The 26,467-nt window shown below is 30.4% G+C and overlaps 1 protein-coding gene across 1 annotated transcript in view; it reads right to left on the minus strand.

Moving 5' to 3' along the window:
• Window positions 1-2,456: 2,456 nt before the first annotated feature.
• The window catches only part of LOC118193556 (tRNA (uracil-5-)-methyltransferase homolog A), a 52,532-nt gene continuing 28,521 nt past the window's right edge, over window positions 2,457-26,467 (minus strand). Inside the window, exons 7-14 of the mRNA XM_085808176.1 lie at window positions 23,851-24,070; window positions 18,323-18,469; window positions 12,045-12,197; window positions 5,055-5,234; window positions 4,411-4,486; window positions 4,093-4,209; window positions 2,699-2,795; window positions 2,457-2,609 (exon numbers count right to left, since the gene is read on the minus strand). Coding sequence (XP_085664302.1) covers window positions 2,471-2,609; window positions 2,699-2,795; window positions 4,093-4,209; window positions 4,411-4,486; window positions 5,055-5,234; window positions 12,045-12,197; window positions 18,323-18,469; window positions 23,851-24,070 — 1,129 coding nt within the window. The 3' untranslated portion in view covers window positions 2,457-2,470. The remainder of the gene's footprint in view (window positions 2,610-2,698; window positions 2,796-4,092; window positions 4,210-4,410; window positions 4,487-5,054; window positions 5,235-12,044; window positions 12,198-18,322; window positions 18,470-23,850; window positions 24,071-26,467) is intronic.

Raw genomic sequence — 26,467 nt, forward strand, 5'->3', positions numbered from 1 at the left:
CCTGCTACATAGAATTCTAAATGTTTTTCAATTTATTTTGGCTTATTGAAATTCAAGAACATAAGTATCACTAGTTATCTCACAATATAAATTTTTTACTATATTCATAACTTTGCACCCCCCCCCCTTTAATATCTAAAGAATAGCATGAAATATCTTATTTACATTTAAATATTTCTAAATATTGATGTTGTTTAGTTGTAATACACAAAAATAAGATAATTTAATCAAAACAACAGAAAAACTAATATTCAATATGTAACTAAGTATCACTAGTTATCTCACAATATAAATTTTTTACTATATTCATAACTTTGCACCCCCTTTAATATCTAAAGAATAGCATGAAATATCTTATTTACATTTAAATATTTCTAAATATTGATGTTGTTTAGTTGTTATACATAAAGATAAGATAATTTAATCAAAACGACAGAGAAAACTAATATTCAATATGTTCAAAAACCAACTGCCTTCAGTTTATCTCAAACTGCTTTTTCAAAGTTTCATTTTTACAATTTCATATGTTTTTTCCAAAGTTTCATAATTTTAGTAGTTTAAACTTTCATAATTTTTTTAAATTATCTTCAAATAATGTCGTGATGTGACAAATTAACCAGCGAGCATGCATGTGAGATCTCTAGTGACCCCAGTCCAATAAAATTCAAATTCTCAAAAATCTATTCATCCCAAATTTCTAACTTTTTCAGCAGTTTCATATCTCTAACCTTCTTACCATTTCTTTGGCTCTAATGTCCCTATTTTAATTTTTTAACCAATGAATCTGTATGCTTACTGTCACTAGTAAACCTAGGCTCTCCTCATGTTAAGTAAGTTCATAAGCCGTATTTTCAGCTTATATTATAATGAAATGGATTTTGTAGCTTTTTATGCACATTTAAAAACATATTGAATTAATTTTTACAATGTCAAATAAGCTGACATTTACTGATACAAAAAAATCTTTAAAATTCACAGTCTTTCTAGATATTATTAAAATACAGTAATCAAATTAAAAATTTAATAAAATAATTTCCTACTCAGTCATGCAGAATAAGATCATGGATTACAACCTCAGCATATAATGAATATTTTAAATGCTCTAAGATTCATAAATTAAAAAAAAATTGTTTTGGATAACATCAGCAATTTTTCAATATATCTTCTGTGCATAGAAAATACACTTGGTATTCTCCCAGAACAATACATCCATGCATTTTTATGAAACAAGTTATGTTTAGACAACGATAACATCAAATCAAAATTTTTCAATACTATCCTATAAATTCTGCTGTTTGATTTGTAATGTTACATTAATATTAAAATATTTCCGGCCAAAAGATGGAAAATAAATAAATAAAATAAAGGGGGAAGATATTAAAATAATTGTTGTCAATTATTTCTTGCAATATAAATTTATTGTTAATGAGCCATAAACAATTGTATAGACGATAAATTCACTTATCTTGTGATGGGAGTAACAATTTTAGTTTCATGAAATATCTACAAATATAGATGTAATGGATAACTTTCTTAATATGCACCTTGACATATTACTCAGAGCAATTTCAATAAGTTTTAAACTGTTAGAGACACAAACTATGTGTTTATTAAATGAAAAAGTTAACCCAGGTTTTAATTCATTAAAAGGCTTAGTTTTCCAAAAGAAATAATAACTATATGTTCTGATGACTTTTAAAGAGTTTACTATATGCTCAGACAACTTTTGATGATATTCTAATTAATGTTTGGAAAGACTAAAAGGTTTTTATCTTATTAAAATATCTATGAAGATCTTTTAAGATATTTTTGATGATCTTATCTATAGCAATTTGAAATGCCTTTTTATTTTAAAAAAGGGGAGAACATACATAAAAAAAATGTCTACTGTTATCATTAATTTCAGTTTATAATATTTACAAAACTCTAAATAAATGTAAGAAAGCATCACATTAAATGAACTCTGTAACTGTCATCATTAATTTCTCATTACTCCACTTTTAATGGCAAACTAAATTTCATATGTAATAAATTCTAGGATATTAAAATAATAAACGATATATGTTAAAACTTCTTTCATGAAGAAACAAAGAAGCTAATGGAGTGATACAACAATGTTATGTAAGTTTATGTGTGTTACTGGGAAATGGTCGCTGCCAGTATGATAATGAAAATTTGGAAAATGATACTTAAAATGAGTAAAATTCTATACTTATATGCCAGTGCTAAAAATATTTAAAACTTATTTTTTAAAGGATGTAGATTCAAGTTTAAATTGTTTTAATTATACACTAATTAAAGCATGTTAAAATTATAACAAAAATTAAGTCTAGGTTTTTTTTAGAAAATTAGTTATTTTTAATTAAATAAAAGTCTGTTCTGGCCTTACAAATGTAAATATTATTAAATAACACATGATAAAAAAAACATACAGACATGATAAGGAAACAACTGAATAACTAAATAAAAATCATTCTTTAATAGTTTCATCTCTTTCAAATATTAAAACCAACTCCTTGTGTGGAGTATATGGAAACATATCTACAACAGCAGCTTGAACAGGATAGAAAGGGCAGCCTTTATAATTGTTAGATGTTTTCCGGCAAAGACTGAAAAATAGATTATTAGTATTTAAAAGTAATGAAAAGAAAAAACTGAATGATAATGATCTTGCAAGGGGAAAAAAAATATTACTTACTCCACAAAATTACTGAAAGCAGCATTAGGATTACATGCAATGTAAATTAGTTTCTTTATTTTTGAAGTTGCCCTGATGACCTTTAGCACCTTTTGATCTATAAGTAGGACAGAAGTATTGCTTTTAATATAAAATATTTTTTTTTCTATGCATGTGAATCACAAAATAAAAGGCACACTGTAAAATATGCAATAACTGCAGAGGAAAGAAGATAACAAAATGTAATATGGTAATATAAGTCAACTGCATACACTGATTCATGGTTCATTCTTGTAGGCAAATTGACACTCCATTTAAAAACTACATCATTGAAGAATAATGCACACTTTCTCCGATCAGAAGGAATAAAATCCAGTGGAAAGCCTTCCCTGTAATTTTCTTAATATAGAGCAAGACCATGTTCATATATTGTCTTTGTCTGTTAAAAAAGTTTATGTGTGAGCAGAGAGTTTTAAAGTAGGAAGCCCAATAATGATGAAATTCAAGCTAATCAGCCATTAATATTGCATACAGAACTTCATATCCACAGGGTGGATGCACTGATCAGAGCACTCTGAAATTAGCCATGGATCTATTTTATCCATAATATATGTTGGCTTGAGATTGAAATTTGTGTGAGGTGAATTCCAAAGCAAACTTACTGATCTAAATGAGAATTGAAATGCAAAAGTGGTTTCAGGAGCAAAAGAAAAACTTCTTTTCTGAAGAAATGAATGAAATGAAGTGATTTCAGAAGCAAGAGAATAACTTCTTTTCCAAAGAAATGAAGAAATTGAATGGAGTGATATAATGCCTTGCGGTGGGAGCATATTGTATGCATATATCAATATATTTAAAAAAATAAAAAACAGATTTATGATTCAACTCAATGCATAAAAGCTAGGCAAAAAGGCTTGGCAAGTTCTCCCTGTGCTACAGTTGTGGCACTGTTTCATCTTTTAAGTACACAAGATTGCCTTAATGCTTACTTGTTTTACACCAGAAATTTTCCAATGTGCTCTTTTTGTGGCTCTAGATAACCAAGGATACAGAAAATTTTAATGCATGCCAGGAGCTAAATGGTTTTAATTTTGTAACCCAGAAGTACTGTAAAGCAAGACAGATAACTGCTTAAATACCAAAAGCCATGTGTTTTTAAATCAATAAATAAAAACATGTTCCATTGTTTAAAAAGAGTATAAATATATGTGTTTAAATTTATTTTTTTAATTCACCCTTGTAAAATCACACGATATGATTTCAGATCTTTCAGAATTAATACAAGCATATTAAATTTTATTTCTTAACAGTTTATGTGATTTATTTCCTCTTTCAGATTAAAATTCAGTTTTTATTTTAGAATTTATTTAACTTTTTAAAATGGAAATGTCAGTTAATAAAATATAATAACTTACGTAAACCAGCTCTAGGAGGGTCGACTACTGCTACAATATTAGATTCTTCACATTTATTAATAGCTGCTAGAATAACATCTTCTGCTTTCCCACATATAAAATCAACGTTTTCCAAACCTGAATTAAAATGATTTCATTAACAATATATTACAGTGTGCACAATTACAAAGAAATGATGAGATTTAATAGCATTTATCAGCAAATATCAAATTACAAACATTTAAACTTTGTATTAAATGTCCAAAATTTTGTGTTAAATAACACTTCAAAATTTCTACTGATTTCATTTTTCAGTTTCAGATGAAGAAAATTACTCACCATTTTGTCTAGCATTTAACTGGGCATTCTCAACAGCTTCAGGACACATTTCAATGCCGATCACTTTAGCTCCTGACTAAAAGTATTTTATAAAAGTCATATCATTGCAAAAAATAATCACATATAATAAGAGGTTATTTTTTTATTTTTTAGATGCTATTAGATATTTTTCATTCTATTCTGATTATATAGTTACAAAAAATGAAATGAGGTGGGAATATGCAATTAAATACAATAATACTTAAGTAAAAACTCATACAAATCAAAAACTTAGATTAGATGTTTTACATTTTTATGCTGCTTTGAATAACTGGGTTCTAAAGATCATGATTCAAAAATACAAAATAGAATGACTCATTTTTAAAATTTGTTATGTTTACAAAAATGGTCAAATTTATACCTTGCATAAAACAGATTGCCTTAATGCTGTTATAAACTACATTAATTAATTCATATATTATATATAGAATAAATATTTTTTTAAATTGCAATGGAGAATAGTGCTAAGAAACTTAAATTTAAGTTAATCTATTTCTTTTTTCCAAGATCATACGTCATACAATGTGTAATTTCCAATATAATACTATATTTAACCCTTAATAATAAGTAATTATACTGAGAAAAATATTAAATTAATAACACACCTTTGCTAGACACAAACTAATGGTTCCTGTTCCACAACAAATATCTAAGACAGATGATGATGAAGTACCAACAAAATCAGCAACCATTGAGTACAATATTTCAGTAGCAGGGACATTAATTTGAAAAAATGCTTCAGGACTAATTTGAAACTTCATTCCTAATAATGTTTCTTCAAGGCACTAAGCAGGAAAAAAAAAAGAATGCAACAAATAATGATTTAAATAACTTATGAAAAATATAATTAAAATATGTGAGACATTATTTGATTTGTTATAATTAGATTTACACAAACATTTGAAATGCAAGTTTTTTGAAAATTAGAACAATTACCACACATAACAAAGCATATATACATAGAATAACCATTTTATTATGCATTATTCATACGCTGTTGTTTTGTTCTCTATTTGAAATACCAGAACAACCCAAATTCCTAAACATTATCATTTTTTAAATCACCCTCTAAATATATCAGCATGCAGCACATGTATAATGGAGACATTTCATTTTATGCATATACAGCATTTAAAATTTTATCATGTAGATTTTTAAAATTGGAAAATTAAGAATAGGAATATTTCAACAACCATTCGAGCATGCCAAATTCTTTAGCATCAACTTCGAAGTACTATCCCAAACAGAAGATGATGGCCAAGAATGATAATCAGCACCAATAATGCTTAAATAATTATTTTACTCCCACATCCTTCTAAATTACACGACTGGATTATTTGGTTGTGATAAAGCATACTATCTCTTACTGGGAAGGAAACTATTAGTGGCCAACAGCTATAGAGGTTGTTTGCACATTTTTAGAAGAATTTCATTGTAATTACAGAAATATTTTACCTAAATTTTTTATGTTTTAAATGTTCTATTTGATAACCCTTATTCTTCACTATCTTTATACACTGTAATATCCAAGACAATAAATAAAGCCTTTTGTAGTATCGGAAGAGGTATTTTTTTCCAAATGCTCTTGAACAGCTTTCCAAAGTCTAAGGAGGTTATAGGTTGATGTTTGGACAAACTGCTTTTTACAAGTTCAAAAGCACAAAAATACATTGGCGACAGATCAGTTTAATAGGGATATGAGAGAAGGGTATACCCTTGATACCTGTGTCTCGTTGCATTTTTTCCAGGAAATTAACAGTAGATTTTGACATGTCACCGCTTGCTTTATTTTCATGCAGTTCTACTGATTCATCCCACTGTGTGTAAAAAGAAGGTATTTCATATTTGAAAACTGGGCATAAAATATGTTTTTGATAACATGTGGAGTTGATCTTAACATTTTTCCCCATTCTCTGTATTTTTAATTTGCTGTTTTATGAAAAACCAGCAACAATCATAAATCAACTTTTTTTAGATTCCTTAAACCATGTTTGAAGATTTTTCCCCCCTCTTTGATGATAATAAATGGATCTCTTTTTATCTCAGTCATTTAAGTACACCCAAGATTTGTCTATTGTGACAACATTTTCCCATTTTTGTCCAGGTAAATGTTTCTCATAAAGAATTCTGCAGCGTGTTCTGCCTTCGGCGATATGTCACAGAGAAAGACGACGCACATTTTTCTCCCCACCCTTTTAAGATTAAAATCAGCACTAATCACTTTGTTTACAACTGACACTGAGCATTTTAATGATTTTGTAACTGTTCTTAGACTTGGTGGATTTTCTTTTAATATTAAAAATCTTACCTCTCGAAACCTTCCATTTTTTCCTTGGATACATATTTGGAACAATTTTTCCATTTGAACCTAAATTTTGACTTTTTCCCTTTGTTGCTGACAACAAGCTGAAGATATCGAAAAACCATGGGTTTCACAATGTTTTTTAATAACTAGATAAGAATAATTTTCTTTGGAAAGAACACAAACATAACTTTCCATCCATTGCTTCTTTAAAAGCAACATTTTGCATAAAAACAAAACTCTCAAGTAGTAGACAATAATTTATACCTCAAAAAATAAGTATAGTTGCAGTTAAAAAATTTCCAAGCAGAATTTTTTTTTTTTTTTTTTTTTTTTTTTTTAAACAGCAAAGCAAGATCAGCTAAAAAAATTGTCAACAGCCTCTGTAAAACTGCTGACTACTAGTAATTTGCATTACGTTTTTTGGAAGCAAATGGATTAGTTGCATGAAATCTTCATGGAAAAATGTGAATAATAGTCCGTTACCCTAGAAAATCTCCCCAAAAGCATTGTGCTGCAATGTAAATATAGGTCTTCATCAGCTCTGCATTAATAAAATTAACTTCTGAGGAAGTATTAAAGTGAGTCTTCATGCAAAATTTTCTAAGAGTAACTACACATAAAACCTGCTACAAACTACAAATCTAAAGTATTACATGCTATGAAAACATTCACATCACGGCCTCACCATTAAAGGGCATAGTTTACATTTTTCTGAAAAGACCGACACTCAAATGTTCTCAGTAGATATTTGTAAATATATGACATTCTATAGCATGAACAGCAGTATATGCGAAAACGCAATATGCGTTTACACATGCACAGAAAGTTTGTAGCTTTGAGGTCCGGATTATAGATCATTCCGGATTACGGACATCTGGATTAAAGACTGTAATAAAATGAACTTTGTTCAATTCAGATTCATGAATTCAGATTTTCTTTCTTTCATTTTTAGCACAAAAGAAATTAGCCCAGAAATTTTGTGTTGAAAATTTAAATGTCTGTTTCGCTTTTCAAATTTTTGCCACCCAATATGATTGCCCTGTATTATATTTTAAGAAATTAAATAATGAAGAATCTGCATCAATGTATGTATGCTTCTCACATTGTGATAAAACAACGGTACCTAAAGCCATCCAATTTTGAATGATGTAATCCAACTGCGAATATGGAAAATGAATATATGAAATTTGGAATTTGTTTTATTATCGATTTCATATTTTGTCAAACTTTAATGAACTTTTTATTAACAAATTCAATGATTTAAAAGCAAGCAATGGCAACATTGTATGAAAAAAAAAAAAAAAATTTTTTTTTATCTCTAGTGCATGAGACTGCATCGGAAATTCTAAAGATATGCTCTTTTAAATATTTTGTGATATTGCTGTTGAATTAAATTTTATGGTTTAAGTGTGAAGAACATGATATTTAATAAATAAATGTAAGATGCAAAACGTTAAAAAAAGGCCCCTTTGAGCGTAATATATTCAAAAATTGAAAAATAATCATTGTAAAATATAGTGGTGGTACTAAAGGTTTTTAATTTTTGCTTAGATGGTACGCATTAGATAAAAGTTTGAGAACCGCTGGTATAGATAATATTTTAAAGTACTTCCTGGAGTTTCCTTAATGCTTAATTATTACACTTAATGTCTGGGATTTCATACGAGATTTTGGGGGGGGGTAACCGCAGCATTTTTAGGAATTAATAGTAACAAAAGGGGCAATTTGCCTAGAAGGACTATTAATTTCGTTTTGGCATTTTGCGTTGATTCACTATGAATGTCGGTTCACTTTTCAAATTGTTGCCACCAAATATTATCACCCTGAGTTATATTTAAATAAATTATATAATGAAGAATCTGCATAAATGTGTGCATGTTTCTCGCATTGTAATAAAACAGCGATACCTAGAGCCATCAAATTTTGATTAACATATTTTTCCACCCGAATATGGGCATCTGAAATAACAAATTTGGAATTTGTTTTATTATCTTGAATTTTTGATTAACAAACTCAAGATTTCAAACCAAGCAATGGCAACACTGTACAGGGGAAAATTTTATTTTTTTTTATCTCCAGCGTGCGAGACTGTGTATCAGAAATTCTAGAGATACACTCATTTTAAAATTATTTTGCGATATTGTTGTTGAACTGAATTTTATTATTTAAGTGCGAAAAACATGTTAGTTAATAAATAAAGGTAACACACAAAGCGTTAAAAAAATGCCTCTTTGGGCATAATGTAAAATCTGAAAGCTTTCAGATTTTTTATTATTATTATTTTGTTCTCCTCCCCCTTTCCAAACAGTCACAAATGTATTAAAGAAAATTTTCCTGTCTCTTGTTCCGTAGGGAGAAAAAGTACTTCGAATCTTTTTGTCATTTATTGGAAAGGAAGGTAAGTGAACTCATGTGGTATCTAGTATTCATGTATCAAGATTTCTTCTTTCTCTGTTATCTGACTACAAATATCTGACTGTAGATATTTACCCTCTAAGCAATTCTCATGCTGTTTGGCATAACTGGATTTAAAAAAATCATTTAGTTTGCCAGGATTACTAAAAGAATAAGAATGACTATGAGTTTCAGTTTGTAAACTCTATCGCCTCATCTAAACTTTCAGAATTAATGCTAAAGGTTTCATTTGACAGAAGTTTCCACTGCCATGAACTAAATGAATTATTTTGGGAGCAGTTTTTAAAGAATTTATTTAGCTTCCAAGTCATAGAGGAAATTTACTTCTATTTCATAATTTCAATTATCTTCATTCCATAGCTTCCATGGTAATATTTTCATTATTATATATAACTGAAGCTCCCATTTTTTATTCTTGCATCAATTATTTTTATATATACAATGTATTGTCAGAAGCTGCATAAAACATAGTTGTCATTTTCTCCTCAACCCAATTAATTTAATGTGCAACAAGGCAATAATCTATTCCTGCTGAAACCAAGAATCCTATCAGTACGCAGATTCCATCAACAACTTTTAAATAGTAACTGCAAATATTTCACATTTGCTGCAATTCATTTTGAATCAGTTTTATTCCCGAGAATTATTTTTTACTTTAGCAGCTCAACCTTTCAAGAAAAAGTATTACAATAATAATATAAAGGAAAAACCAGGAGAAAAAAAAAGAGCTTTAGCACTATATGTACTTCTGTTAATTTGAATAATAGCTCTTCAAATTCATATTTACTTTTGAGTAATAGCATAAGTTAGCTGATAAATTAGTTGAATCAGATTGTGCACCTAATCTGGATTAGGCTCACCTAAAAAGCAAAAGTAATTTTGATCAATACCTAAGTAGAAGTTTGAAAATAATACAAACTTTTTTTCCCCTTTTTTCTTTCCCTAAGCTATAAAATTAAAATGGACCTACTACTTCATGTAAAGCAAATTCTGTTCATTTAAATGATTTGGAACATTTACCATATTCGAAAAGAGTTCAATATTTGGCACTAGTATTGTTAAGAAGATTTGGTCAAGAATCATGAACTAAATTTTTTAAACTAAAATCAAAGTTAAAAATTTCTTTGTTTCTGATTGACAATATTTTGCTAGTTGGAATTTTTTTTTAAATTTATTTATGACAACTTCCTTTTTAGGACAAGTTGACAACTGCCAAGAGCAATCTTGGCCAAGACTTCACATTGTGCTAAAATCACTTTTTAATTCCACCAATAAAACGAAAATGTTACCTTTTCTTTCATATTTTCAATCACTGTTCTCTTCAGAAAACTAAATAATAGAAATGCTTATACATTTAAAAGAACAATATTTTTAATCTGATTTTAAAATATATATATATCTTTATTTAAATTTTATTTTCATATATTAAGTATTAGAATTAATAATGGAAACTTATTACAGAAAAATTCAAACCTAGACACAACAAAAATCAAAGTACTGAATTCATTTAATTTAGGAAAAATGAATTAAAAAACTTAAAACTAGCGATAATTTGTAGACTGTATATTGCTCAATTAACCTCTTTGTCGTCCGTAACGTGTCTAGCCCATTCAAGTGAAACTTCTGCAGGGCAGCCGTAACGCGCTTCAAGCGTTCTTCTACATTTTAAAACTTTTAAACGTTTAAAATGCTCTCTATATGTTTACTTGTTTGAGTTTTATTTTGGTTTATTCTAAAACCTCCTAGAGGGCAGTACTAATCAAGCATTCTATTTCTAATTGAAATCCCCCCCCCCGCGGGTTTTATGAATACGCCATTTTACATAAGATGAAAGACAGAGATCTTCAATGTCTACTCAGCAGAAAAAGAGAAAAAATGAGGTTGTGAAATGGAAAGATAAGAAGTATATATGTTTGATGAGTACAGTCCATAATAACTTTATGATTGACGTTGAAACACGGAAAAGGACTGTAAAAAAAACCAATAATTGTAAAAGATTACAACAACAAAATGGAAGGAGTGAACCGCCTGGATCAGATGTTATCAAATTAATCTTGCTGTTAGAAATAAGCAGAGATACTATTACTTTTCCATTATGCTTTATTTCCTTATAATTTTAGTTAACATTAATTTAAATTCATCCATTGTGAAAGTTATGTATGTACAGAGAAAACAGCATTACACGCTGCGAAAAACAAAGTGCCGCTGGAGAGAAATTTTCGCGGGCAGGAGAGGACGGCGAAAGGGTTAAACTGATAATTTCATTCAGAAATTTACCCATTTTATATATCATACTTTGGTAGAAAAGGAGCACAACCTGAAAACCACTGGTTTAGAGGGGGGGAAAGAAGATTTAGCTAAAGTTTAACTGTTTACCCTTCCACACAAAAATATAACACATTTTTAAAATAAAGTTAACACACAAAGCGATATGAAAGCGATGCTTTATATATATTATTTTGATTATAACATAAGCAAACAATACAATGTACGATGTAGTTCATTTGGAACTTAAAATTTCCAAATCAAAATCTTTCTTCTGTTAAACTATGCCTCCTTACTGGATAACTACACACTTTCCTGCTTGCCTACATCAAAGTAACAAGTAACAAGTCAACACTTGCTTCTGTCTATTATCCATTGTGCTAAGATATGCTAAGCTATGTGCCCCTCATCAGATTATGAATCTAGAATTGTGTAATACAGTAATAAAATTATACTGAAGCTACAGCCACACCTGTCTGGAAGTGTTATCATTCTATCTACACAATAAACCTCTCCAAGCTATTACACGTGTGTGTGTGTATATATATATATGAAGACTAAACTTAACTGATAACAAAAGCATCTTAAAAAAAATAATGTTTCATATTACCTTTTTACCCATTAAATGAGTCAAAGGTAAAATTTCTTCATTAGATGTTTTCTTCGAAAAGAGCTGAAAATATACGGAAGTCACACCGCACTGTGATCCTGGACCCACTTCATAATATTCTTTTAATTTTTGCTTTTCTTCCTCCAATTCAGCCTAGAAAATAAATATTTTAAGAATTATCATAATTTCGGAAAAATTATTATTCATGTAAATTTATACATCTTTTTTTTTAATAAATGTATCATTTTAGTTATTTCACATGCAGTAACTAAAACATGCTTATGACATTACTGACCCAAATAAGAAAATTATGCTTTGCAACAGATTTAAATCTAAAAATATTATTTGGCCCATTTCTTATTAGTTTTAATTTAGTAGACATATGCACACCTGTTTTATAACTAGTGTCACTAAAAATGGTACTAATAATTTACTTATATATAGAAACTTTCAATTCTTTTGCAAGTTTTAGAATTCATGAACTCTTTTAAACTAAATGAACATGAAACAAATCATTGAAACTATAGGTTGTAATACTAATAAAAATAATACTAATAAAAATTAAAAACAAGACTACACTCATAAGGTTCTTCTACTGCACCACTTGACTAAAAAACAAAACAATATAATGTTTTTTATATATAGGGACCATTTTTTTTATTAAATTTCAAAGAAATTAGGCATAAACTTGGGAGTTAAGAAATCTAACAATTTTACATTTGGCAGAAGCACAAGATCTGTTACACATTTTCAAGTTCACATTACGCAAATGAAAATGGATGAAATGAAGAACTGCTAGAACAAATACAACACTTAATACCTATTTTTACGTCAATGTTCTTTGAAATTTAATTTTAGAAAAACTTTCATTAACAGCATAAAAAAAGAGATACACTTTTCAGATTAGTATGCAAGAATTATTCATTAGCAATACTTGTTAAAGTGAATATGAACAAATGATATTTCTAACTATAAATGTGAGATACGGTTGTTAAATCAAGAAAACTAAATATATATATATTTTTTAAATTTTACTTTGTCTGCCTGATTCTGACAATAATATATTCAAATACGTTCACTGAGAACGCACGCACGCACACACACACACACATACACACACACATACAAAAAAAAAAAAGAAAAAGAAAAAAAAGAAGAAAAAAAAAAAAGAAAGAAAGAAAAGACAAAAAAGGGGGGGACAGTTCTATATCTTCCGATCTACTGAGCCGATTCCCGAAATTCAACTTGTGTTTTTCATGTCTCGAAAGCGTGACTTAGGATATGTATCTTTATATATAGCACTGTTCTAATATAGGTGTTTTGACACAAATCAGCCTTTAGGCCAAACTGCCAAGTTTTGTAAAAATCACACAAGTAGTTTTTTAAAAAATTAGCTCTCAAAATTTTAGCTCCTCAATGTTAATTCAATTTGGTATATATTTGTTAACATCTCTCTTTTTTATTAAACTTGCTTGATCTTCTTTCAGAATTCGAAATTTAGGCTTGATCCAAATACAATTCGCACATTTTTATAATTTCTTTTTAAATATTTTTTGTAAATTTTTCAAAATTTTGGTATTATGACCTATAAAATTTTTAACATCATCTTAAAGTAGATATATTTCTAAACACACTTGCAAAAAATTACAGTTTTTATTCAAAATTTTCTAACATATACATGAATTTACATATTGGTGCATTTTGAAATTTGGCATATTTGTTATAAGCGATAGTAAACGCCAAATGTGGTTTATGCACTTTGTTAAAATTATTTGACAGTAACGAATGCTGACTTTTTTGCTGTCGTGTACTATGAAAAAAAGGAAAGGAAAACAGGTTGCTATAAATTAAGAAGTTCGCCAAGTGAATTCTTCTTGTCTCAAACTGAAAAAAATGCACCAACATAAGTTTTTTTAATTTCTTAATAAATTTCTCATAAAAAATTACAAAATTTAATTTTTAGTCATAATTTGAGTCGAATCGAAATATGGAAAAAAATTGGCATGTCATTTCAGAAAAAGTCCGATTTTGTGTCAAAATACTTATATTAGAACAATGCTATATATAAATCTAATATATATCCTAAGTCGTGCTTTCGGGACATGTAAAACACAATTTGAATTTCTCGAATCGGCCCAGTAGAACGAGAGATATAGAACTGTCCCCCCCTCTTTTTTTGAGCAGTGTACAAGGCAAGTAAGTATATTAATTACAAATTTGATACAAAAACAATGCTCAAGACATTTTGTCACCACCACGTATGAATCATAAACTGAGATGAGAATCATAATCGAAAAACTGAGATGGAGCGTTGCCTTCGAGAACAAGGCCATACAGCTCGGTGACGTAGAGCACATGACGTCAGTACAGAGAGTGCACCCCTCTTTGGGTTTGAGGGCAGCTTTGAGTCAAAGGTTATTGTTAGTCGCCATTGCTACGAGAGAAGTGGTTGAACTGCTATTATTGACCTAAAATCTTGGTACATACCGTGCTTTTTTCATAGTCGGACATTTTAAATTTGAGTTTTTTTGCAATTTGTGGGTTGTTCCAGAAACAATACAATGTCTTACATGTGTTCAGTGCCGCGATGTAACTGAAATTACAATACATATTTTTGCTTTTCCTGTTGATGCAGATGTAAAAATGGATACGTGCAATAAAATGGAAGGACTTCATTCCGACTAAAAACAGCAGGGTGAAGTTTCATTACAATGATTTTATAGATATTTAAAGATATGTTTAATATGTCTGTTTTTAAAGCTAAAATGATTTCCACTGAAAAACTAGTGTAAAATATTTAAAAAGTAAACAATAACTTGTGTAAAATGTAAAAGTAAACAATAAATTAATTAAGTAATAACACTACAGGATTATTTAATGTATAGTCAATTTTATTTCATGTATTGCTGAAACGATGTGCATTATGATTATATATTAATCATATAGCATTAAATTATTTGTAATATCTAATTTATTTCAGTTTTTTTTAATGTATTTGTCATTATAGTTTTAAAGATTTAAAAGTAATAATATTTTTCATTTAAAAATTCAAATTTGTGTTTTTCAGATTATCTTTTTTTAAAATGTTTTTTAAATATTTTCAAAATTATTGTGAAAATTGTATTTAATATTATTTAATATTATATTTTTAAAAATATATAAACAAAACTTAAAAACAATATTGTTACACCAGTTGCTTATAAAGCTTACATTTTTTCCCCCTAAAATTTTGCTGTTACTTTTTTTAAATTAAACTTCATACATTAGCAAAATGCTAAATTTTTGAAAAGCTATAGAGTATATGATGTTTTAAATGGAAACAGTAAATAAACAATTAAAAAGATTAAATACACTAGGAGAATGAAGTGCTTTTGCAAGGGACGTCCGGTAACCTATACTATCATTGCATTCTCCTGATATGATATAGGCTCTACTACGTGCACTTCGATAACGAGATGTGGGAACCTCGGCTAACTAACTACCTTTTATATTTTAAAATTTAAAACATAATTCTGCAGTTTGTTTCTTTCAAAATGTTGTCTATTAATATTTCAGAGAATTATTATTTTCCCCCTTCTTTTTGCCCTTAAGGAATTTAAGCATACACATAAGTGATCCAAAGAATCAAAACTCATACATAGTTACAGGCACAACTTTCAATCTAGAGAGCTACGAAATTAACTATTATGATCATAAACTCTAATGTGGATTTATCAAGATTTCGCTAAAGAGTAATATAAAATAGTAAGAACTCATATCAAAATTTAAAAAAAGTGTTTAATAAAGACAGTCGGCGAAATTAAAGTAAAATGATTTTCTGTGACAGTTTAAAAATAGATCTTTGGTTTTTATTCTGTAAGAATCTGGATCACTGCAAGTTTAGTAATTATTTTAATAATAACAATAACACCATTTGACAGTTTAAAACAATGTTGACATTAAGAAATAAATTTTAATGTATTTATATCGATAAATAAATAAATGCTGAAATATTCCATTTTAATATTTAGTTTATTATAAAAGATCTTCTACACTTAAATTTGTTTAAAAAATAAATGTAATAACTGAAAATGCTAGTTCTTTCATTTTATCACCATACTGAAGAAAATTATATATTATTTAAAAAGGTCGGTAAGAAAAAGTTGGTTCTTGTAAAATGCTCTTCTTATTCATATTTTTTACGTTTATATATGAATTAAAAATAATATGCAATGTTTCGTTTGCAATTCGAAAGCTTAACAATTCCGCGTTATGAAGTGTTGGAACATTTATCCAAACTATGGAAAATAAAATGAGACTAATATAAATAATTATTGATCATCCACGTGAAAATTTTTATCAAGGATTAAGAAAAATAAGCTCAGATATCTGAAGTCTTAAAGCGTGATATATAATTAAATGTTAAGATAGTATCATTTATTTAATAATCTCCTATTTACTTTACATCAGAATAACATAAAATTAGCTTTTACTGATAAATTAGCGGGCTATGAGTTCACTTGCTTCGAATGCAGGAGAGAGATTTCTTCGCACTCCTCATCGTGACGTCACGAGAGAGCTAGACGGCCTTATTTCTCGAAGGTCATGGATGGAGAGCTGTTGGGAGACTAGATTCAGGGAAGTCAAACAGAATGGCCAGATGGCTAAATGTTAGTCCTTCTGTGATTTATAGACTTTGGCAACATTTCTAACCACAGATTCAGCATCCAGGATGTTCCGCCTAGAACGGTTAAGCACCACAATGAGCACTGATGGCAGATATTTGTTGTTATGCACACAAAGGAATAGAACCTCAACTCTGAACCTATCTTGCTGCAGTCTCTGGAAGGTTAGTGTCAACATCAAACATGCATAGAAGGCTTCACAAAGGAGGTCTGAACATGAGGTGACCAGCCGTTTGCGTGCCACTCATGTCACGTCATAGAAGGAAATGTTTGAGGTGGATGCATCCATATGTCCATTGGACAGCTGATCAATGAAAAGCTGTTTCCTTTACAGATGAGTCCAGGTTTAGCCTGCAAAGCGATAGTAGGCGTTATTTGATCTCAAGAGAGCCTGGAACCCATTACCATCTATTAAACATCTGTGAAAGAGATGCATACAAAGGAGACAGCGTCTGTGCTTGGGGTAGTATCTCTTTGGGTGGATACATAGACCTCCATGTCTTTCTACATGGAACCATGACTGCTCAGGCCTATAGAGAGGACATCCTTGATGCTTATGTGTGCTCTTATGCCAGGACAATAGGTGATTAACACTAGCGGGGACAACTAAGTGCTTCCCGTTTCAATCTAAAGCAGAGGCCAAAGCAGTGTGTTGGGGACAGTACCTTGCCCCTCAACTACCAGGACCCTCCTTTCTAGCCTTATGGGTCACAACGCACAGCAAATGCATAGGTGGTTTTCTCTCCGTGAGAAACTCTAAACAAAGGGATGTAGCAGAATCTCACTTTTATCCTGAACCTTCGAAAAGGAAAACCACGAGGGCAGAAGAAATGAAATTAGTACAGAAAAGAAGAGATGAAAAGGAAGGGAGGAAAGATCACTAAGGGCTACAGGTTCGTGACTCCCGTCTCACCAAGAAAGTGATCCCTTCAAAGGCTAGGGTACCTCGGGATTGCCACACCCGTACTCACAGAAAGTGAGCCCCTGAGAGAGGACAATAAATGATAATTTTATGATAATTTTCTGCTACAGGGCAACAAAGCTAGACCGCACAGGGCTCGCATCGTGCATGATTATCTTCAGCAGCACATTCATTGGAGTGGCCAGCTGGATCAGAGGAGCTGAATCCTATCGAGCATGTTTAGGATGCTGTAGGAAGATGTACAGGTGCTCTCAATCCTCCTCTTCAGACCCTTGCCACCCTTGTAACTGCTTTGCAAGAGCAATGGCCTTTCACTTCCTATAGATCTGATATGACTTCATAATTGACAGCATTGCACATCACTGTATGTGTAGTTTTGCTTCTAGGGAAGATCATACTCCATATTAAAGGTAATTTTCCTATACCAAACTGACGCATCCAATTTGTTCATTTTATACATATGCTAATTTCTATAACACCATAATTGTCTGGTAATTTCTTTTCATGTTATTTTACACCTTACTATATGTCGTATACAATGGGTCAGCTGCATTAAATTCTACATGTAACTTTTTGAGTACTTACCATTTCTGTGATTTTTTTTTAATTAATGATAACCAGTGTATTTGCCATTAAAGAAACATTTTAAAACTGAATTTAATAAATTTCTACTAAGGACTTTAACAACTTACTTCAGTCAGCATTTGAGGATGCATGACTGCAATTAATAAAACATCAGAGTTATTGGATGTTCTTACAGTTAGCTGCCTCCAATAGCCACTATGATTTTCAGGATTATATACATCAAGCTTGGATAATCTTACATAATCTTGAAAGCTCTAAAAATCAGAGAATTATGTTTTACAGAAGAAATATGCTTAAGAATATAGAAAAACAGCCATTTTTCTTGCAAATAGCCAAAAATTATACAAATGTTTATCATAAATATAAAAAAAGACATCAATTAAATGTTCATCAAAAACTATAAAATTTTACTAAAAAAATTCTTTAATGGATTTTTAATGCTTTTTTTTTTCCCCTTTTCATTTCTTTTACGCAGCCAAAATTATACCTTCTGGAACATGTAAGCAAGGCAGTGATGGCTTTCTTTTAGACCATAAATCTTTATCAAGCCTTTATTTATTTATAATTATTTATAATTGTTTTCACTTCATATTTAAATACATCTTATGAGCTTGATAACATTTACTTACTATTAAATTCAAAATAAAATTTTCTTTTAGAAGGACTTTTTAAATCTACTCATGAATTATACTTAAACAGTATCTATTAGTTAATTTTGTATAATTACTTAAGTCTCTGTTTTCATAGACTTTCTACATCATTAAAGAAAGCAAGAAAATAAAATAGTTTTAATTTATACATACCAAATAACAATTTCTCATAATTAGGTAAAGGCCAATCATAACTCAGTACAGTTTAGTACTGCTACAATATTAAGAACACACAATAATAATAATTTTTTTCATTCTCTTTTTCAGCATCTCAAAATAGTTTGACCAGGGACTGGAAGAATTCTACAGATTTAGATTAACATTAAGTAAGCCCTTTAATGCAGCTTTACAAATTGCATTTCTCAAGTGCTGGAAAACTTCTCAAACACAAGTTTAGGGGAAAAAAAATAGTGACATATTAAGTAAAATTCAACTTTCACGGACATTTTATACAAGATTAAACTAAATTTCAAAAGAATATGATTTATTTAATTAAGAACCTCATTAAATAAGCATACTGCATTGCACTAGAAAAAACGAAATTCAAGGCTCTGTTAGGATTTAGCAACTGGTGCAATTTCTGCAGCTAATAAATTCTGCTGTCCGATCCTCTTTAAGTTACAAAAATTTTCCTCTCCCTACACTTTTGTTGATCTGGTTCCCCTTTCCAAAATTCTGTTATTTGGTGTAGCCCCACTGGCTGTACTGGTAACAATCCTGAACATGACATCATTAATTTAAAGCTGATGTATAATATCAATATGAAAACTAAGATACTTCTAATTTAAAGCCCTTACATGCAAAAACTGTGCACAGATCTCTTTACAACACTCTCTTTTTGTAATTTAGAAATAATAATCTGATTTCAAACCTTTATAGATTTAAAATTAACAAAATAAAATGAAGACTATTATGTTAATGTAAACACAAAATGCCTTGGTACATAAATCAGGGTTGCCACTTAAACAAGAGAATGAAATTCCCGACTTTTCTGAGTGTGTTTTAAGAAAATTCCAGTCTATTCAGGTATTGCATGTTGGCTGTGCTAAGAGGTAAATTAATTCTGGTACCACTTGAAAACACAAACATTTGCCAGTTACATATGACTTATACATATATATAACATATGTAATCCCCAAAACATTACTATTATAACTATAATAGGAGTTGTTTTCTCCACTGAAGCTTGAACTTCAAATCTGCCCAATCTGGATTAAAGAATGTCTTTTTTTGCAGACATTTTGCATCTAAACGAAAGAAAGAAATCTGTTTAATGATATTTTTTTAATAAATTCAGGTATTTTATATTTATTTAGCAGCCAGGTATTTTATATTTATTTAGCAGCATACATAAACAAAAAATATGTGCATTAAATTTTTGTGATAGTATGCCATCACACTGCTAGAATTAGTTTCAGAATTATGACAGAAAACATTTTGGGAAATTTAAAAGCATTATTTACCAATAATAAATAAATTTAGAGGAAAGAAGCTACATTAAATGATACAAATAACATTAAAATGAAGATAATTACTTAAAAATTGAATTAGAATAATCAACGATATTTTAGCGAATATAGTTATATTAAATGGTTAGCCTAGGTGGCTGCTATTTTTTTATTTTCCTGCGGAATGACAAATAAGACACTTATTAAAAAGAAAAAAAAAGGTTTAAAAGATTTTGCAGTAAAATCTTAGTATATGCTATGGCCTAGGCACGATTTTGAAAATTGTCGCCAGCACCAAAACGACCCAATTACTGCTCATCATAATTTCAACAAAACCCGTGTGTACCGTACATGGAGGTTAAAACAGAATACACATGGAGGCTATTCTAACCTCCATAGTATCATATACTAGGATTAAACTGATTTTGTTTTACACAAGAATATGTATTTTCTTTATTTCAACATGCACTGTGCATGTGAGTCTCTCGATTCTCGAGGTTACTGGAAACCAAAAAGTTGCTGGAAACTTGCTTTGCGTTTCTAAAAGAAAATTTAATTGGAGCTGCAAACATTGGCTCTATGCCAGCTGACCGAATGATGCTTACATGATACATAATTCGACAAGAAAGTGATCGCTTCCATCGGTGCAAAACTCGCTTTTTTGGGGGGATTGCTGTATGAAATTCCCAACTTTTCCAGATTTTGACTAAAATATTTAAATTCCCTGACTTTACCCTGAATCTTTTGGTCAATTTTTGAATTCCCTGACGTTTTCTGGTTTTCCAGGTAGTGTGGCAATTCATATAAATAATACAAGGCAATAGTTAGTAAATTAAAAATTTCTGTGTTAGTAAAAGTGAAAATGTCATGTGTTCTTTTATCTATTGTCATCTGCTCAATGTCGGTCAGAAGCTCCCAAAGGATTTAGTTTTAAACAGCTAGCCTCCTAGATCACCAGATATTATTCCTCGTGACTTTTACCTTTGTACGAATGTGAAAAATAAGGTGTCAGTGCCACCTAAGCCCACATAAGCATAAGAAACACATTTCTGCTGCTTTAGAAATAGTAGCCACTGACACATCAGATTGTGTTTGCCAGAAACTTTCTTTTCACCTGACATTATATGTGTGACTAAAAGATATCATACTGGACATCCATCAATAAAACTCAAACCTTTTCACTCACATTCATGTATTACTAATCATTCTAATTTGCTAGTCATTTAAATTTTAAATCAGATCATTCCTTTTGAATAACTTTTTATAAAACTCTGTTTAGCTATGATTAGTCCACCAATGAAAAGATGAGTTCACAAAACATCATCCAAGCTTTCTGCATATAAATTTTTTCCCCTGCAAATATGCACATCTACAGACAATACAAGAATAATACTATACAACTCTCACTTTTATAAAATCCCAGTCATGTGACATTCTTAAAAAATATTCCATTGTCATAAACTTAATCTCTCAACTCAAACATTTTACACCGAAGAGCCAAAACATAACATCTACTCAATAACTTGCTGTGTGACCCTTGGCCTGCAAAACAGCTGCAGCTTGCCTCGGCACAGATGCCACAAGTTCTTGACAGATGACTGGAGACACATACCAAATGTTTAAGCAGCTTTCACACAAAGTCGAAATAGTCCAACATGGTGGTGTTTAAGATCTGAACTGCCATTCCATAACATCCAAAATATGCTCTATCGGGTTAAGATCTAGCAAGTTGGGTGGCCAGGACATTAATCGGAATTGATCTTATGCTCTTCAAACCACAACACAGTTTGAGCTTTGGGACATCGAACGTTGTCCTGTGGGACGATCCCAGATGCCATGTAAAGATGCAATTAATTCGCAATTATGTCCAGATAGTCCGCAGCTTTCATGGTCTGTTCAATCACAACTAAGGATCCCAGAGCCACCCATGAGAACCTCCCTTAAACCATAATACTGCAATCACTAGCCTATATATGACCTGCTGTACAGAGAGGGGGGGGGTAACTATTCGCCTAGAAGACAGCATACCCTGACATAACTATCGATGTGATGAATGAGAAATCCTTATTCATTCGACTAGGCAACCGTCTTCCACTTATCCATAGCACAGTTTCAGTGTTCCCGGGCTCACTGTAGGCCTAGTGTTGACAAAGACGCTTGATCAACAGAGGCACACAAGTGGGACGTCTGCTGCACAGTCCCATGTTCAGCAGTGTCCACTGAACTCTATGTTCCTAAACAGATGCACTTGAACCTGCATTATATAGAAACTGTCAGTTTATGCCACTGTCTGCCATCGATTCTGCTGTACCAAATGGGACAGTCTTTGATGATTTGGTGACGCATAGACATCCAACACACTAGCATCTACTGGTGGTTTCACCATCATTTATCCATTTTGCATTAAATGTACAACAACAGATCATGACAAACCTACCAGTCATACAGTTTTACCATCTGCCCTTAATCAAATTCATTCGAATCAGCAGCCTTTCCCATCACTGACAAAAGTAAGTACTAGAATGATTGTTCATCTTTCCAGTAGCAGTTAAATAACTTTCCCACAATTAAATGACCTCCATGTCATCTATTTATGAAGTAAACAATTTTTATAGAATAAGCAGTTTTTAAATTGAGCCATTTAAATGTCAAATGGTTTACATTTGGCATTTTACATTGCATAAACACTTACATCTCTAATAAATATATATTGCAAAGTTCCCATATATTATGTTGATCATTTCTTACAATTAATAGTTTCCTGGTGTAATGCATCAATTAATTTCCTACATTTGCTACAAACCTTCAACATGCTTCTTTGTAATAAACAGATAATGAAACTAATCTACAATAGTGACGTCAATCTGGTTCACTCAATTTAATTCTGGTCTGCTAGGCTGTATAAGAAAACTCCATAGGAATTTCTTAACTAGATTGCATTGATTATATTTCCAGCAACTACATTGTTTTAAAAACTACAAAAATTCATGCAGCTATAAATCACAGGCATAGAAGTATGAATATATAGTGCAATTTTTATACTAATTTCCATAAAATTAAAGAAATGTTCATTGACCTTAAATTTGCAGCTTATATGCAAAAAATAAATGAACTATTTAAAAGACACGATAAACAGATATGCAATGAAAATCCATTGAGGTATTTTATATAAATGCATACAGTAAACACAGTTTTTCAAATAATACTCATAGCAATGCTACAAATGTGAGAGAACTTATGCCAATATGTTTAAAAGCAACACATAATAACAAAGAAATTGTACATAAGATACATTTGATTTGGTCTAAAATTAATTATAAATGAAAGTTAAGCTATAAAATCTCACCAAACTATCTTTGAGCCAAAAAATCAGTATAAAATTTAGAATTTATAACCTGAAAACATCACCAAACTAAAATATATGAATAAATTATTGAGACACCAGCATGTGATAAGGGATTGCAATTCTTATTTTGTATGCTGAATTGTACTAATTTTCTAATCACAAAAGTTACCAATTTCCTTATAAATACTGACCTTAACAGCTTTCAACATCACAGATGATATGTTGATACAATCATCTGGCTCTGCAACACTCATAGACCCTTCCTTGTATGAATTCAGACGAAAGCCCACTGTTTTTTCTTTAGTATATAAATGTTTCCCAACAGTAAATTCACATTTATTTCGATATGCTTTGGTGCATGGTGAGGCTTTTATTGGTGCTAAAGGACAACACTGGAAATTATTTTCTTTTCTAAAAAATACAAATTAACTTTGATCTTAAATTTTGCACTGAATATTAAACAGAAAAATAAAAAAAACTCACTGCTATATACTACTTAATAATAATGTTTTGAAAATAAGTTAATGTGATTAATAAAAAAAAAATATCTGAAAACAAAACTTTTCGTAAGACTGAAAGAATTCACTTTAGTACTGAATACTAATTCTCTCCCTCTTCCCCAAAAGGTTGTGAATTCATTGATCACTTTGGACAGAAACGTTTATTTGGATATTCTTACATCTACTTCAATAATGCATCCAGTACCACGTTAATTGTTACATTCTTCTTTTTCCATTGAAGATACACACATTTCTTAGAGGTAATTACATCAACCGATAGTTGTATTTGGGGATAGTTTCAGTTCTTCTTAATAATATTTCATTGATGTATTTAACTTTGTCCAACAATTAACCCCTTCACAATGCCATGCTACTGAACTAAAAACCTTCTACAGACAGGTGCATCATATATGCATCAGTCCCAAATGGCACTAGCAATTGGGTGATGCACTGGTGCAACTCATCATCTCCAAGGTGAGTAAGTGGCATGCCATCTTGTAAGAGGATTAACTGCTGATGCATATATGATACACCCATCCGGAAGGGTTAATAACAAGAAAATCTGCTATAACTATTTACACATTTTTCCCATTTCCATAAAATTCAGTCATATAGTAGTACAACATGCAAATGTTTTGCATTTTGTACTGTTGGATAAACCATATTTCTAAAGAACTGCAACACTTTCTTTTTAATCAACTATCAAACTCCACAGTCCCATTACGATTCACTATGGCAAAAACAAATGTATTCAACGCAAAATGAGAGAAAGTAATCAGAAAAATTATCATAGAATTTTAATACAGTAAATCCACATAGAGTCAAATACATGTATATTATGTCAATACCTGAGTTGTCACATAAACATTTTCTAGTGGCATAATGGGTTGACATATAAATATTTTTCGTGACACAGTGCATTGTCTCTTTAATAATTTTCCACAACCTTCTTTTGGGTGGGAGATGTAGATAATCAGAAAGTAGCATAAATTCTCAAAATTAATAAAATGAACAAAACCCTTCTTCTAATCTCTGATATTTTGACAGCCCAAAAATGAGGGTTGATTAATACAGTACAAAGTCTTTAATCCGGACTGGTCAGGACTTCGGCGATTCCGGATAATCGATTTTTCCGGATTATAGATCATCAGTTTAAATCTGGTAAGATGGCATGCAGAAATTACAAAATTAAAAATATGAAACTGTAATTTATGAAATAAAGAACAATTATGATCTAAAGGGTATCAAAATTTACAAAAAGAAAAAGCTTAATATTTATTTGTTTACTTTATTAAACATTTCTTTCAATGCAAGTTGTTTAAGTTACTTCGTTTCATGTGATAATACTTTCTCTTTAATTCTATTAAACAGACATAATTTCTTGTTTAGTTACAAAGTTCCGCTGTTCAAGTCCTATAATTGCTGTCTCGAGAATACTGACTAATTTGTCAATCGAAATTTTTTCGTTTTCAATAACCTCTGTTAATTTCTTCACTATCGGAAGCGAATTATAATGACGAGGAACTTGTTTTAAATCATATCAAAGACGGAGTACATCGAGATGAAATACTACATTTGGTAAGGAATTATAAGCCAAATTAAATAAAAACATCTGCCCTGAAGATAAGGATAATGCTGACAGATCAACTTCCAATTCATTGCGTGCCGCAGCGTTCCCCCCGCCAAGCAGCGTGAAATTGATAAACAGATTTCGGATTTCGAAACATACTTTCACTTTAGATCCTTTACATATTAACAAATATATATTGGAAATTTTATTTGATATAATCGAAAGTTTAAGCTTACTTTTATAAAATTGCTCTAGCAGTCTGCAAAAATAATAAGCCGGATCCAATTCGAAGATTAAGGAACAACGCAATCTGCAACATTAACTGAATTAGATAATTTTAGCTTAGCTTACACTGTCCGGTATACATTAAATGCGCATGCGTAAACGTTTTATGAGCATGCGCACAAGCATATTCGCAGCCGTAAAGGTCTTACGCGCGCACATAAATGCCTACGCGACGCATGCGCAGAAAGTTTGTAGCTTTGAGGTTCGGATTATAGATCATTCCGGATTATGGGTGTCCGAATTAACAACTTTTGACTGTATTGGTATATATATATATATATATATAAAAGACATGTTCAAAAACCACATTAATTAAGTACTGCTTGTTTAATAGTTATTAGGAATTAGATGCTTCAAGTTATTCTTTTTTAAGACACAATAACACATCAAACAAATACTAATTCAAAAGTCAAACAACAAAAATCAGTGTTATATTTTCAAAATTTTCACAGT

This window comes from Stegodyphus dumicola, chromosome 1, assembly GCF_044657685.1.
Source record: "Stegodyphus dumicola isolate Sdum_Otavi_A_Nest chromosome 1, ASM4465768v1".
Taxonomy (NCBI): domain Eukaryota; kingdom Metazoa; phylum Arthropoda; class Arachnida; order Araneae; family Eresidae; genus Stegodyphus; species Stegodyphus dumicola.